The sequence below is a fragment of the Bemisia tabaci genome, chromosome 1 (genome assembly GCF_918797505.1).
Source record: "Bemisia tabaci chromosome 1, PGI_BMITA_v3".
NCBI lineage: Eukaryota > Metazoa > Arthropoda > Insecta > Hemiptera > Aleyrodidae > Bemisia > Bemisia tabaci.
The window spans coordinates 38,467,107-38,481,125 of record NC_092793.1 but is presented as its reverse complement, the minus strand read 5'-3'; the positions used below and the strand labels follow the sequence as shown (position 1 = coordinate 38,481,125).

At 40.2% G+C, this 14,019-nt stretch overlaps 1 protein-coding gene across 1 annotated transcript in view; it reads left to right on the top strand.

Moving 5' to 3' along the window:
* LOC109042780 (polyamine-transporting ATPase 13A3) overlaps positions 1-14,019 on the top strand; it is a gene marked incomplete at its 5' end in the record, with an annotated part of 286,914 nt that overhangs the window by 195,096 nt on the left and 77,799 nt on the right. Inside the window, 1 exon segment of the mRNA XM_072300692.1 lies at positions 8,473-8,568. Coding sequence (XP_072156793.1) covers positions 8,473-8,568 — 96 coding nt within the window.

Below are 14,019 nucleotides of genomic sequence, written 5' to 3'. Positions count from 1 at the left end.
AGTATAGTTGGTGTTTCCGCGCCCCGATCCTGCACATCGGGGCGCTCATTCTCGATTCAGGATCCTGCAATGTGGTGAGAAAGTTGTTAAAGTTAATTGATTTTAAAGCTGCTGTTGATATCCCTTTTGCCCTTTTCTCCGTTTCACCGTCGCTGAAACGATAAGCGTACATTTTGGGTCATAGCGCGACAAACTCAGCAATGGGTGTTCCTCCCGTTTCATCCTTAAAACTACCCATTATTTTACGGTTTGTCGCGCTGCGACATTGGTGTCCTTCTGGGAAGTTGGAGGTGTCGTACATGTGTAGATCTGACATCATATCATCGTAGACGTTCGGTGTAGTCAACTCGTAAATGAACGAGTCCGTATCCATATAGAGAAGTTGAACTTGGTCGGGATTGTACTTCTTAAGCATGTGATTATAGTGGAATTGATACATGTGTACTTCACTCAGATCTAAGATTGAAAAACCAACAATCACTGGTCTGTCTATGACGACCTCTGTTCTCCGTAAATGGATTGCTACCAATTCTTCTGCGAAAATCGTGCGATCTACGAAATCGACCCGTGAGATGGCTTTCAGTATCTGTCTGCTGTTTGTACCCAATTTAATATTCTTTCGCTTCAACGGGTTCTCGATAAATTTTCCGTAGCAAGCGTTGCTGCATAGTTTCAGGAGCGTTTGGTGGAACGGATTCGTAGCGTCCCGTCTCAACCGGGCGTTCAGCTCGATGAAGGGTGCCAAGAAAGGAGCCTGATGGAATTTGATGGCCCGGTTGACGCGCACGAGTTTTAATCCTTGACCGAGCGCTTCTTTCAACATTACATAGTGGATAACATAGTTGTATTTATTAGCTAGAGTCGTCAATAGTTTCGTTGATTTCCCGGCTCCCGATGGTGGTATTTCGTTCCTGCACAAGAACGGAAGGTCCTAGTGTAGGTCGTGGAGGTGTTCTGGATATTCAATATCTACATCGAGTATGAACCCGAAAGGAGCGTCGTCGGGATGGTTGATAATAGTTTTCGCCAGAGTTAACAACTCTTCTCCTTCCGGGACCCAAGTGTAGTTATCGTAGGACAGATGTTTTCTCATGGTGTGTGCGTACAGTGCCGTCACATCTGAGTATTGTATATAGTTCACTGGTATTTTAGAATCAAACTGATCCGGTATCAAAGGATTGTTTGCGAGAGCGTGCCGTTTCACCACCTGTGTTATCCCGCCTCGGATCGAGCTCATAATCATGAATACCATATCCATATCATTGAAGAGTTGGATTTTCGCTTTAGTTATTTTTAAGAAGGAGTCGAAAGCGAAACCGGGGAGCGTTAAGTAGTTGGCACAGTTGAAACCATAGTTTTTCATCCCAAAGAGTCGGAACTCCTCGAACACATCGCTGAGGAGGCACACGTCAAGTCGCAAGTAGAAATCTGAATACTCACCGAGATTACGGAAATTGAAAGTTTGCCACACTTGGAGGAACCGTTCGTATTCCTCTTCGGTGCTGTGCGTTTGAGTCAGGGTGTTGAAGAAAGCCTCTCGCGGTGGTGGACGTGTCTCGTTCAGCTTGGCTGGATTGTCAACGTAATCGTACGGGAACGGAGCTTTCCGACAAACCATATCGAACTCATTGTCTGTGCGAGTGAGCTTCCTCGTGTGAACGAAGGATTTGCGCGGGATCGTCTGAACCAGTTTATCGAACGACGCGGGGAGGAAACGGAACGAGTCGATGAACTTGATCGAAAACCTGTTACCCAGATGGACCGTCATGCTGATGTAATTTTCCTCCGTGTGTGGTATTATGTCGACGCGATGAGGATACTTGTTCAGAGCCAGCACTACCTCGTGGAAATCGTACCTACTACCATTGTGCAGGACGACTCTAACACATTTTTCATGCCGGAAAATAAGATTGCAATTTGAACATAAGGCTTTTCGATAATTGGACCCTGTTTTCCCTCACGCTCTCTTTTGATGGTCATGATCCCTTACCTTTACGATACCTGGTTGTGAGAAATCCACCTCGCAATGTCCACACCTATTTTCCGCTTCAAATGAGGCCCGGTCTTCATGTGTCATGATTATTTTTCCCTCTTTATCATTGTAACTCTTACTGATTCTTCCTACCAGAGTAATTATATCGTCCAGAAGTTTGATATGTGCCTCCTCGCCACGGTATAATTTCGGTCCCGTCATTTTAAATTCGGGATCCTCCGTGACGAGGAGGTAAGCGTAAGAATTTGAGATGTGCCGCCTATACGCAGACGCTGGATGCTCCGAGTCACCATGAGTTTTTTTCTAAGTAGGCTTCAAAGTCTGCATAAATTATGTAATTATGTTTTATTTCCTTATGGTGATTTTTGAACTTGAGGTATCGCTCGTCGGGAAATGAGGCTAGAAATGCGTCTTGGCTTACCAAAGAGCAATGAACTTTATGTTGATTCAGTTGCTCCATCGAGTACTTGTACGTAAAGCATTTCTTGCAGATGTAGATACGATGTTGATGTTTTCTCAACTGTTTACGTACAAGTTGTTCAAAGTTCTTGATCCAGCAATAATGGTAACTGAAAGGTACGGGGGTTGAGAGACATAGTAGGTTGGTGTGGTCCTCTTTTTCCGGGTCGGCAACTTTAATTGGGTAAACTGTATACTTTTTCTTGTTGGACACCAAACTCTCATGGAGCCCAAATACCGAGACCGATACGTTGTTCCTTTTCTCGAATTTGATAATATCATCTATGCTCGTGGGGAATCGAACGACCGAGAAATCGTAATGATTGAGTATATCTACATATTTAGCCGGATCATATTTATACTTCTCTTCCGTCGGGACGAACTTTGCCAACATTGCGAAGAAGAAACAATCCTTATATTCACCGTTATTTACATTGACAACATGCTTCGTCGAAAATGGCACCTTAACGTACGTTCCTCCTCGATGTAACGCGTAATAGCGGTTGACACGTAGCTCCATACCCTGTATCTTCTTCAGCTACCAACCGGATCCGTTCATGTGAAAATCGAATGACTCTTTATTGATCTTGGCCCTGAACTTTTCATAATACTCGTCCAGATCCGTTGACGCGAAAACAGCTTCGTTTTTAGTCTTAAACTTTTTCAACTGCATTCCTTCCTTATCTTTATCATCAGCTTTCTCGTATTCTGCGTAAACTAGTATATTTACCTTCAATGCCTCGTCGGTGAGTTCTTCTTTAATTTTTCCAATCACGAGGTCTTTAGCTGATAGTAGGTAGTCATCGATGATGAGAATCTCCGGTTGGAGGTTCGTGATGAAAAATGTTTTCAACCTACTTTGACAAGCAGTCTCAACTTGAACAATCGGTACTTTAGTCTCAAACAAATTTCTTATGTGACTTGCAGATTCTTCATGTTTTTCTCTTTTATGGTATGAGATCTTGCACGTGTCACAATATTCTTGATTTTTTTTTTTTTTTTTTCTGTTGTTTTATGGCTTTGTGTCTAAGCACCTGCAGCCAACTTTAGACTAGTGTGATAGTGTAGAGAGAAGGTTACAGGTGACTAGTTACCGACTTTAGAGGTGTGAAAAAGAAAAACTAAAAACATGGAAAAAGGTGAGGGATTGATAAAAAAGAGGAGTTGAGTAGAGAGAGGGTGAGAACCCTTCACCATTTTCACGCTCTGATACCCGGCAGAGCGACTTCCTATGACCAGAGACTGGGTAATGGAAAACAAACAAAGTGAACATACGATATTCTTGATTTTCATCGTTGTCGGTAGGTGATGAGGTGTCCTTCATGGTGGACATATTTTCAATATGTTCGGGAGATTGCTCATGATTCTCTCCCTCCGCATAAAACTCATCACAAAGATCACAATGGATGAGCGCGCTGTGCTCCTGTTTAATATGCGTTTCATCGTTGATACCCTCCTCCTCCTTAATTTGTTCCGCACAGTGTTTGTGCTTTTCACCTTGTTTATAAAATTCATCACAAATATCACATTGGATGAAAGTTTCAACAATCTGTTGTGTTTGTTCTTGAGCAGCCATGATAAAGATACTATTTTAAGCTCTACGTTTTCCGAGTCGGTAAGAAAAGGAAATCTACACTATCTTAACGTTTGCTAGATTCCGTTCACTAAGAAAATTTCATAGCGAACAACTGATACTATTTTAAGCTCGGGGTTTTCTGAGTTTGTCACCACAGAAAATCTACACTATCTTTACGTTTGCTAGATTCTGTTCCCTGAGAAAATTTCAGAGCGAACAAGTGATACTATTTTAAGCTCTAAGTTTTCTGAGTTTGTCACAACAGAAAATCTATACTATTTTTACGTCTGCTAGATTCTGTTCATTGAAAAGATTTCAGAGTGAACAAGTGAAAACTATTTTAAACTCGAGGTTTTCTAATGTCATCAAAAACCTAGACCGACGGACTTTCGCTCGGAGACAAATTTACACTTTTCATAACCGAGTGAAAAGAAACTGTAAAGTCATAATTTACCTCGGGGTAAATATAGTAGTAGTATTCGTTCACCACCAAACTCGGTTACACTTGGAGAAAGTGTGTAGTCATGATTTAGATCAAAGTTAATATAGTAGTATTTCTTAATCACCAGATTCGGTTACACTCGGACAAACTGTGTCGTCGTAATTTAAATCAAAGTAAATATAGTAGTATTTGCTAATCACCAGACTCGATTACACTCGGACAAACTGTGTAGTCATAATTTTTAGTAGTAATATAAAACTACGCTTTCATACTAGTGGGAAAAATTAACAATTTAGTCAGGGAACGTATAAATAGTGTCGAGGAAGTGTGATCGATCATTTCAAAACAAGAACTCGTCAAGTATGGACGCTCCAACCCTCAAATCACAATCGATTAGAGCGATGAACACCTTGGACACGGTATATGAGGCTCTCTCTTTCAAGATTCCAGGAATACGAGCAGAGCTTTTGAACAAGTTTGCCAGACTCCTTTTTCCTGACAAGTTGTTCCACCATCTTAAACTCAGCTCAATAGACACTTCCGATCCCGTCGGGTGTTATGGGTTAGTTGAGATAACGGAAAGATTTTACCATCTCCTAGAACGTGTCGCAGACGAGCATGAAATAATGTACTTCTTAAAGCAGGGGTACAAGAAAGTAGACGAACGGGACTGGAAGATATGCAGACTTTTGAGTGCGATTCGCATAGTATTGTACACCAGAGAGAGGAGAGCGGCTCTCTGAAAAAGACCTAATCCTTCCGCTCCCCAGAAGTCCGGGACGCTCTATGACCGTCGAAAACTTCCTGCTAATAAAACATTACCTAAAAATAAAATGTCTGCCCTTCCATTGTTCGAATACGCGATTAAGCGAATGAGCTTTGAAGAATGCGTGTTTGTGAGTTTGTTCGAAGTACCGTACGAGCTGGAAATCGGTCTCAGGGCGCAACTTGTTGCGTTATTGTATTCACAAGTGGACCCAAATCATCACAGGCGCACCCACGTGTGTGACTAAGAGTGCGTTCGCGCGCTAGAAGCGATTTTGGAAATTTTAAAATATGAATGGCGCGGCAAACCCGCGTTTTATCGTTCCTTTATGACTAGTTTTTATAATTGGGCTCGAACACATTTGTGCAACAAAAATCTCATTTCATCATATATAGAAACCGAATTGCTGCTACTCGACTAGTGAACACAGGAGTGGACGCGAGTCACAACAGTTGAATCGATAGTAAGGATTTCGTATAAATAGTATGCATTCTCCTCTCAGTATCACAAGGAAGAAATCATGATTGATAAAATAATTCTCATCACCATCATCATTGCTGTTGTTGGAGTGAATTCCACAACGGTAGCGGAAAACTCATCCGAAGCAAACATCACAATGTGCCCGGTCTGTCAGGAAATCAAATGCGCACCCTCTACCTTGACGGACGTTCTTCTATTCATCTTGAGTTTACTGGCGCTTATTTGCTCCGCTCCGTACCTGTACTCCTAGTACCTTTCATCCGACTGCAAGTTCCGTTTCATCAGGATGGCCCGGAAAAATAACAATCGGAAAGTCGATGACATAAGTGTCGATTTAAAGTTCGGAGAAGGAGAAGGAATCGATGTTTGTGGTTGACAACCCTCACGTTTTTAGAACGCGCACGTTTAGAAAACGTACGCGTACGTTTAGAAAACGTGTACGTTTTCTAAACGCGTTTGCGTTTCTCGAACGCGAACTGTTTTAAATTGTAACTTTAACTGTAAATATCAACAAAAAAAAAAATAAAAAAAAAAAAAAAAAAAATAAAAAATTTTTGATTCATCAATCTGAACATTAAAATACCCAATCCCAGTTGCTCATCGCAAAACATAAGGTTTCGATACGCATTTCCAAGCGCACACTACTAAAAAAATGTAAATTACCGAATCAGACCCTAATCTCCAGTCTCCGATACCAGCCCCATATTGTAATTTACGGTCTTTCGAAGCCGAAAATTTTACAAGTCCGAAATCTCGGAAACGAAAAGTCGTATCAAAATTCGGTCAGTACAGTTTTCCGATCTGCGATACTGGAAAAGAATCGCATCCGTCCGCGGCGGACCGGACGAGGGTAATTTTCCGAAAATTTTTCAATTTCCCGGATCAGACCCTACTCTCCAGTATCCGATACCAGACCCATACTGTTAGATACGGTCTTCCAAAACCGAAAATTTTTAAAAGTCCGAAAATCCGAATTTTTTTGCACAATCTGGCAACATTGTATAAAAAAATTAACTAATTTCTCGCCCCATCTGGCAACACTGTAAAATACGATGTTGCAAAATTACACCAATAAATAAATCATTTATTTAAGTGCACCGTCCGGCAACGCTGCTGCGCCATCTTGAAAAATACACCATTGCATAAACCGCAGATTGAAGGGGCTATATTACACCATTGCATAACCCGATTATTGAAGGGGCAACATGCAATACTTTCTTCCTTACACGTTGCCATATTGAACAATAATCCCTATACAACACTGTAATTTAATTTGTATTTTTCTGCACCATCGTGCAACGCTGTTCGATTTTTTACCTGGCAAAGTCGTCATATTCTCCCTACTGAAAACTTAATACTAGCACATTGCTATCAATATGCTAACATTACACTTATTTTTAGCAGGTTTTTACATTTTTTCACATCTGTACGTTGAATTTAACTTTTCTTTTCTTCTTTTTCTTTGAGAAAGGAAAGGGATTTTAATTGGGCTGCGTTTAATAGAAACGCATTAAGTCGCATGTCGACGGTGAAAGTCGGCAATCACATAACTCGTTTGCGGTGTCTGAAAATCTCCGCCTCTACGTCATTTTTTTAAAGGAGAACAAATTGATATTATTTCTTGAAGTTTTTGCAGAATTTTTTTCGCATTGAGAAGAAAAATCATGACAGTTTTAAAGAATTGCCGTTGAGTAGTTTCCCATTTAAAAAATAAAGTATGACAGGAAGTCTGCGACGTCGCAAACCGAGTTATGTGATTGCCGACTTTCACCGTCGATGTAGATGAACTCAAGAAAAGGGAAAAAGGAGAGTTTGTTGAGATGAAAACTACTCCTAACTTAATTTTCTCGGAAAATGTCACTTTTTTTTTCTTATTTTATTTTTTTATATACAAATAAATATATATGTATATACATATTTTTGCGAAATTGTATGAGAGTGCATTCCCTTATATTGATTGGAGAAAATCATCTGTTGAGAAACAACAGAAAGGAGAACACCTTAAATTTCAGTTTAAAAGTGTCCCCTCCGATTTGCAGCACATCATTTGCTTGCGCGCGTGCTTTGCCAAGCTATGACATTTTTTATCAAACGTTACAGCAATGTAAACGAAAACGATTTGACAACAGAGCAATAAACAGATAAACTTTTACAACGTTACACATTTGAACAACATTGTTTAACAACGTTTTAACTAACGTTTTTTAAAAGCGTTTTTACAACGTTTTTAATAACGTTGTAAAAACGCTTTAAAAAAATGTCAGACATAAAACTTTTTCACAACGTTTTGATAACAAAATTAAAAACGTTGCAACTAAACGTTTTTCTAAAAATTGTTAAAAAACGTTGCGGCGGAACAACACAACGGTTGCGGAACTCGCATTCATCCTTTCCGGGCGGGATGAGGCCAAGGCAACTGGCGTCTGCCGTCATGCACTCCGAAGTTAGACCGTGCGTCCGATATAAATCTCACGATACTTATCAAATTTTTTGCAAGGCTCAGTCGGCCTCAAGATATATTAATGGTGTTAATTAAAAAATACAAAGGAATCCCTTTATTAATATCTGCTCTCCATTCTTTATTTTAGGATTTGCGCAAAAGCTCACCTAAAATGTCCAGTCACTTGCCCGAGTACCTTTTGGCAATTTCTAAAGACTGATTTTTAAGAAACTGGTGGTTTTTTCTTTCTTTTTTTATTTTCTTCTATACATTTTTTATTCTTGTTCTCATTACACTCTTCGCTAATTGTTGACAGATGTTTGAATCCACCAATTGGACCCTTGAAGAACCATCGTTTTTAGATGATTCAGACACTCAGACTGCTTCAATGATTGTGAAACCTCCCGGCAATGTAAGTCCAAATTGCAGCAACCATTTTGTTAAAGCCAAACGTTCCGTTTGGAAAAGCTTTTGTCGAGAGAGTATCGTTTCAACTCGAAAGATTAGGTACCAACACCGTATATGTAAGTCTGAATTGTTATATTTTCAATTTATGGAGCAGGCTATTTGGTATGCCTTCCTCCGAATCTCGCAAAAACTTCATCCTGACGAAAAAAGTTGCAAGTAGCCACCCTAGAAGATAACAAGTTTTTTTCCGGGTCAAAGGATTCCTGTTTGAGGTGTGGGAGGGGGGGCGCTGCGTGTCCAGGATACGGGCCAACTCACCCTCTTAAAGGCCTAGATGGGTACACGCGGCGTTTAAAAGCAGGTGTATTCGGTCAATCGCCGCGACGGGCGAGTGAAATTTTCGGAATTTCTCCAATCGCCGCGATTGAATCCAAAAAAGGATTCAATCCTACTTTCTGAGCGAGTAGATGCATTTGTTGAGTCCTGATTATTCTTGATGGATGCGAAATCCATCAGTACATGTTGGTCCACATGCGTATTTGTTTATTTCTTCGTGTTGCTCGTCGATAAGTCTTACAGAGTGGATGCAAGTTTATTTTTACCATTTGACGTAAAAATTCATTATGTTTTAGTTCAACCACTTATTATTCAAGAAAGGTACCAGAACTTCAGAAATAGGAAACACTATTCTGTTGGGCGAGTCTTCATTCATATTTAAAAAAAAGGCATACAGTAGGTAATACGGCAACTATGCACAGTACTTGCGACTTTCCTGTTATCAACGTTTTTACATGATCAACTAAATAAAATATTGACCATTTTAAGGATATAAAAACATAAACAATCAGCGCTGATCGCGGCGATTAATCGCTAGGTGTAAACGTAATCGCACTGACGGCCTCTGTTGATTGTTTGCATTGAGCGTTTGCGACCCGAACCAAACAAATCGCGGCGATTAATCGCCGTGTGTATCTAGGCCTCAACGATGGGCTCAGCGGAGCGATTCGATGCTCGATCGCAGTCATTGAGTACAGTAGAGTCGCAATGTATTAGAGCGCCGGCCGATGAAGTTAGGGGTGTTCAAACGAATTCTTGCCGGAACACTATCGACATCGTCTCTTATTGAAACTGGCGGCAGTACCGACAGTGGCCATGATATCGACAACAGCCGGCCTTATCGGAGTTTTGAGAGCTCGCACTCAATACATTGTTGCCCCGTGTGTCGGTTTATCAGATTGCCTGGCGCGGCGGCGCGTTAAATAGATGTACAATTGGCAACAGCTTATTTTCGCCAGCTCCGAAAACTCTGATCGCTATCGGTAAGAGCGCTCTTATCGTAACTTTTTCTTAACGGAACTGTTTCGGTGGCTTACCGACAACCGATTGAACAGCCCTAGATGAAGTCAATCCATGAACGGGCCATTCCGAGCCCCTTGTTCGCTGGAAAGTGGGAACCATATGGGAACCGTTCGGCATTTTTTAACACGGCGGCTTATGGGAGAATCGCGGGCTGCGAGTGGTTTTCGGGATTTATTCATTTAAATCAATCGCATTATTTCCGCGAATTTTGGCAAATTGTGTTCACCGAAGTCATAAGAAATTAAAAAATGTACAACACTCCAGATTTGTATGAAATAAATTTTATACCTGTATTTTCTGAGCGAATAAGACAGGAGCTGGGACCCCGCGCATCCCAAGTAGCATTTCTCAACGGAAAAATCGCTTTATATTGCGATTTTATCGGCGATAAAATCGCCAGGATCATCGACATCTGAGCGATTATCCTCGATCTTATCGCAATAAAATCGCGTGTTTATCGCCCGACAATCAATCGCGAAATTTTCGAAATAAAAATCGCGATAAGTGGCGATTTAATCTCGATTTAATCGACAAAAATTGATCACGGTTTTATCGAACCAAAAATTGCGATGTGTAGCGATTTAATCGCCATATATTGCGATTTTTGATGCGACAATATCTCAATATATCGCTACCGATATAATCGCGATAACCAACCGATATAATCGCGATAACTAACCGATAAAATCGCTATTTTTCGCGAGCTACTTGGGATACGGCATCGCCAGTCGCCGCACACTAGTCTCAGGAGTATTGGACAAAACAGCCTTATAGAGTGACTTCATCGGCGCTCCAGAACATTGCGACTTTATTGTAGGTACTTTATGATCGCAGCTCGCTTCCCTCGACTCTTATGCGCTCTCTGTTCCCTCTTTTCATCAAGGTTGAGATTAGTCGTCTTTTATTCCGCGATCAATCGCAGTTTGTCGCCATGACTGCGCAATCATTCATGTTTTGTTCCGTTGCTGCCATTAGAAATGGGCGGAGCCTAGTTTTTCAAACTGAGCTAGACCACCAGTCACGATCAGTTGCGACGTCGCAAATCAAATCTGTGTGAATCACATACAAAGAACTCTAGAAGTGTCATAAGACTTCCATTTAATGCTGAGGCTCACATTATTGACCTGAAAAATATATATAGGATCCAAAATTCGGAAGTACGTGATTATTGCTTGAAAACAGACAATCAAATTTCTAATTATAGTAATATATATGTAAAAAGGGACTACTTACTATAAATAATGGCTGCCAATAAGCCTGCAGATGTAGCTTGTACCTGTTACTGCATACACACTTTGATTGAAAAGCTGAACGTAAACAATACTGAACTAGAGCTAAGATGCGCGCGAAACCGCTGGGTTTACCCTTTTTTCCTCGACCATCCAGTAGTGATAAGCGGATTCTGTTGTCACAATGTCATGCAGTAGATATCAGAGAATCATTCCCAAGTAGCATTTTGCAACGAAAAAGTTGCAATTTAAATGAAATAAAATTTCCAGATGATTTCAACTTTTTTGCAAGAAAATTGCAATTATTTTACAACATCTGACCCCCTCATTGTAAAAAAGTTTTTTGCAAAGAAATTTCAATATTGACGACCTTTGAATTTCAACCCCTAAATTTTCCGGGGAAATTAGAATAATTCGAACCCATACTTACCTAATGTCCTACGACGTTTAGCAGCATAAAATACCGAACGCCCTTGAGTGGGCTTGAACCCGACCCGCGAATGTCATAGCGGAGTACTCTTCCACTGAGCCACAGGGAGCTGATGGTGAGTTGGGTTGAAATCACGCCTGTTAAGGCTGTTATAGCATGCATTGCGTCAGTGCGCGGCTCAACTTTCATCATAGATTTGATTAACGCCGTTTTTCTCAGGCTTCTTTCTTTTGCCTATTATTTATTTTTTTTCGTGTTATTTTTTTTTTCATATTTTTTTTGTCTGATTTTTTTTTTCGATATCACGTAATAGGTACTTACACCAAATTTACACCGGTGTAAATTACACCACATACTAACTTGAGAACTTAAAAATATTTTCAAAAAATATTTTTAAAATATTTTCAAAACTTTCTTAAGGAATATTTTTAACATGCATGTTTACAGGCAATATTTTTGAATTATTTTAAAAATATGTTTTGTAAACATTTTCAAAATATTCCTTTAAAATGTTTTAAAAATATTTTCAAAATATTTTGAAAATATTTTAATTACAATATTACCATGAAAATATTTTGATAAAGGTGACAATATTTTCAAAATATGTCGGGCTATATGGGTTAGGTGAGACATTTAAGTCGAAGAAACTTTGAAACAACTAGAAAATTGGATGCCAGGCACATGGCATGGATTTGTTTCAACATGATCGCACCGAAATTGCAGTCTTTATAGGTAGTGCCTTGAAAAAGAAGGTTAGGCAACAAGCATAACCTACATTTCTTGCAAGTTCATTCCAATAAAATTGCAACTTTTTCAGCGCCTTCAAATGAACGTATAGGTAACAAGCAAAAATTGCAATCAACTCACAATCCGTTGCAATGAAATTGCAATTCATGCTACTTGGGTTATTTACCTGTTTTACCAAGCTTTTACCACATTTTTTTTTGGACTTTCCGCCAGCTTTTCGGGTATAATACTCCACTGTGCGCCATCAGCCGCCTTCGTCATCTGAGTCCAGAGTGTGTCGATGGAGTGATTGCGAGCGATTTTCGTCCTCTGTTTTCATAAGAAAGTCAAGTTTACTATGATTGGGTAGTGAAAGAGGGTGTGACTATCAGTCACATTCACAGCGATGCCATCGGTAAGCGACCGACGGCAAAACAAAAGACGACTATTTGTTCCCTCTAAAGCAAGTTAGTGCCCTCCAATTCTATAAGGGTGATTTCACGATGGAAGGAATAGTCGTGTCGCCGCGCCGTGGGTTTTTAACGACTTGTAGTAGGGCGGATAAGGGGAAAAAGTTCCCAGAATCGTGCATTTCTGGAAGAAAGCATGAAACTTTCAGGATATCATATTTACCTATAGAAGGTTCAATTTCGCAAGTGAGCCCAAAATTCTGAGGCCATGGGGGCCGGGGGGGGGGGGCAGGGGGCCCTGATTTCGCTATGTTTTGCCGAATTTTCGCGTTAAGATCATCGTGAGAACGCCGTTAACAATGTAAAATCTGATCAAAACCTGTGTAAACGTCATTAATAGGTTCTCTCAAACAGTATCCTAAAATGCTAGCACTGTCCGATCCCGGAGCACCCCTCAAAATGCCTAAAATTCAAAATGGCGCCCATAATAAGGCCTCCGGAATATCGGTATTTTCACTTGTGCATATCCTGTCATGTGAGGTATCGTTTTCCATGTAATTTTGGTCGCAGATTTCATATTTGAAGTCAAAACAACCCCCCGGTCAAAATTGGTGCCCCCAATCCAAGATGGCGTCCAGATTTGAAAGGCAGGAGGGTGCATTTTTTAAACTTTTACGCGATAAGGCAAGTGATATGTCATTTCCTATGTAATTTTGGTCGTATATTTCATTATTGAAGTCAAAACAGCCCCCCGGTCAAAATTGGTGCCTGAAGTCTAAGATGTCGGTCAAATTTGAAAGGCAGGAGTGTGAATTTTTATGAGAAAAATAATCACGTGAGATGACAAGAGAGGTAAGTATCAATTCATACGCATTTTTAGTCAACAAAACGAATCTGAATGAAATGTAAAAAAAATCTTTTACACAAAAATGATACGAGATAATTAAGAGGGTGATCAGTTTGGCCGTCCACGGCACTATGGTCTGGGGGCGCCGAATTGTGGCCAAAAATCCGATTTTTGAAAGTACGAAAATCTGGCAATCGAGCATATAATCCTTATCTACATCCTTTAGTAGGTGTGAAATGACCCATCAAACCTTCTGTAATTGTTTTTACGATCAGATACATGGTGGCGAACTTCACATCCTCGAGGTAAGTAAACAAACGTGAGAATTTAATGTGCACGTTATCGTGTCTTGCCTTGTGTCGTTTGGTGATAAGTTGGCGTAAATCCCCGATCAAATATGGAAAAGAAAGGTGAAAGTAAGTACTTTTTGATGGTTTAATCGTTTTTATTATTA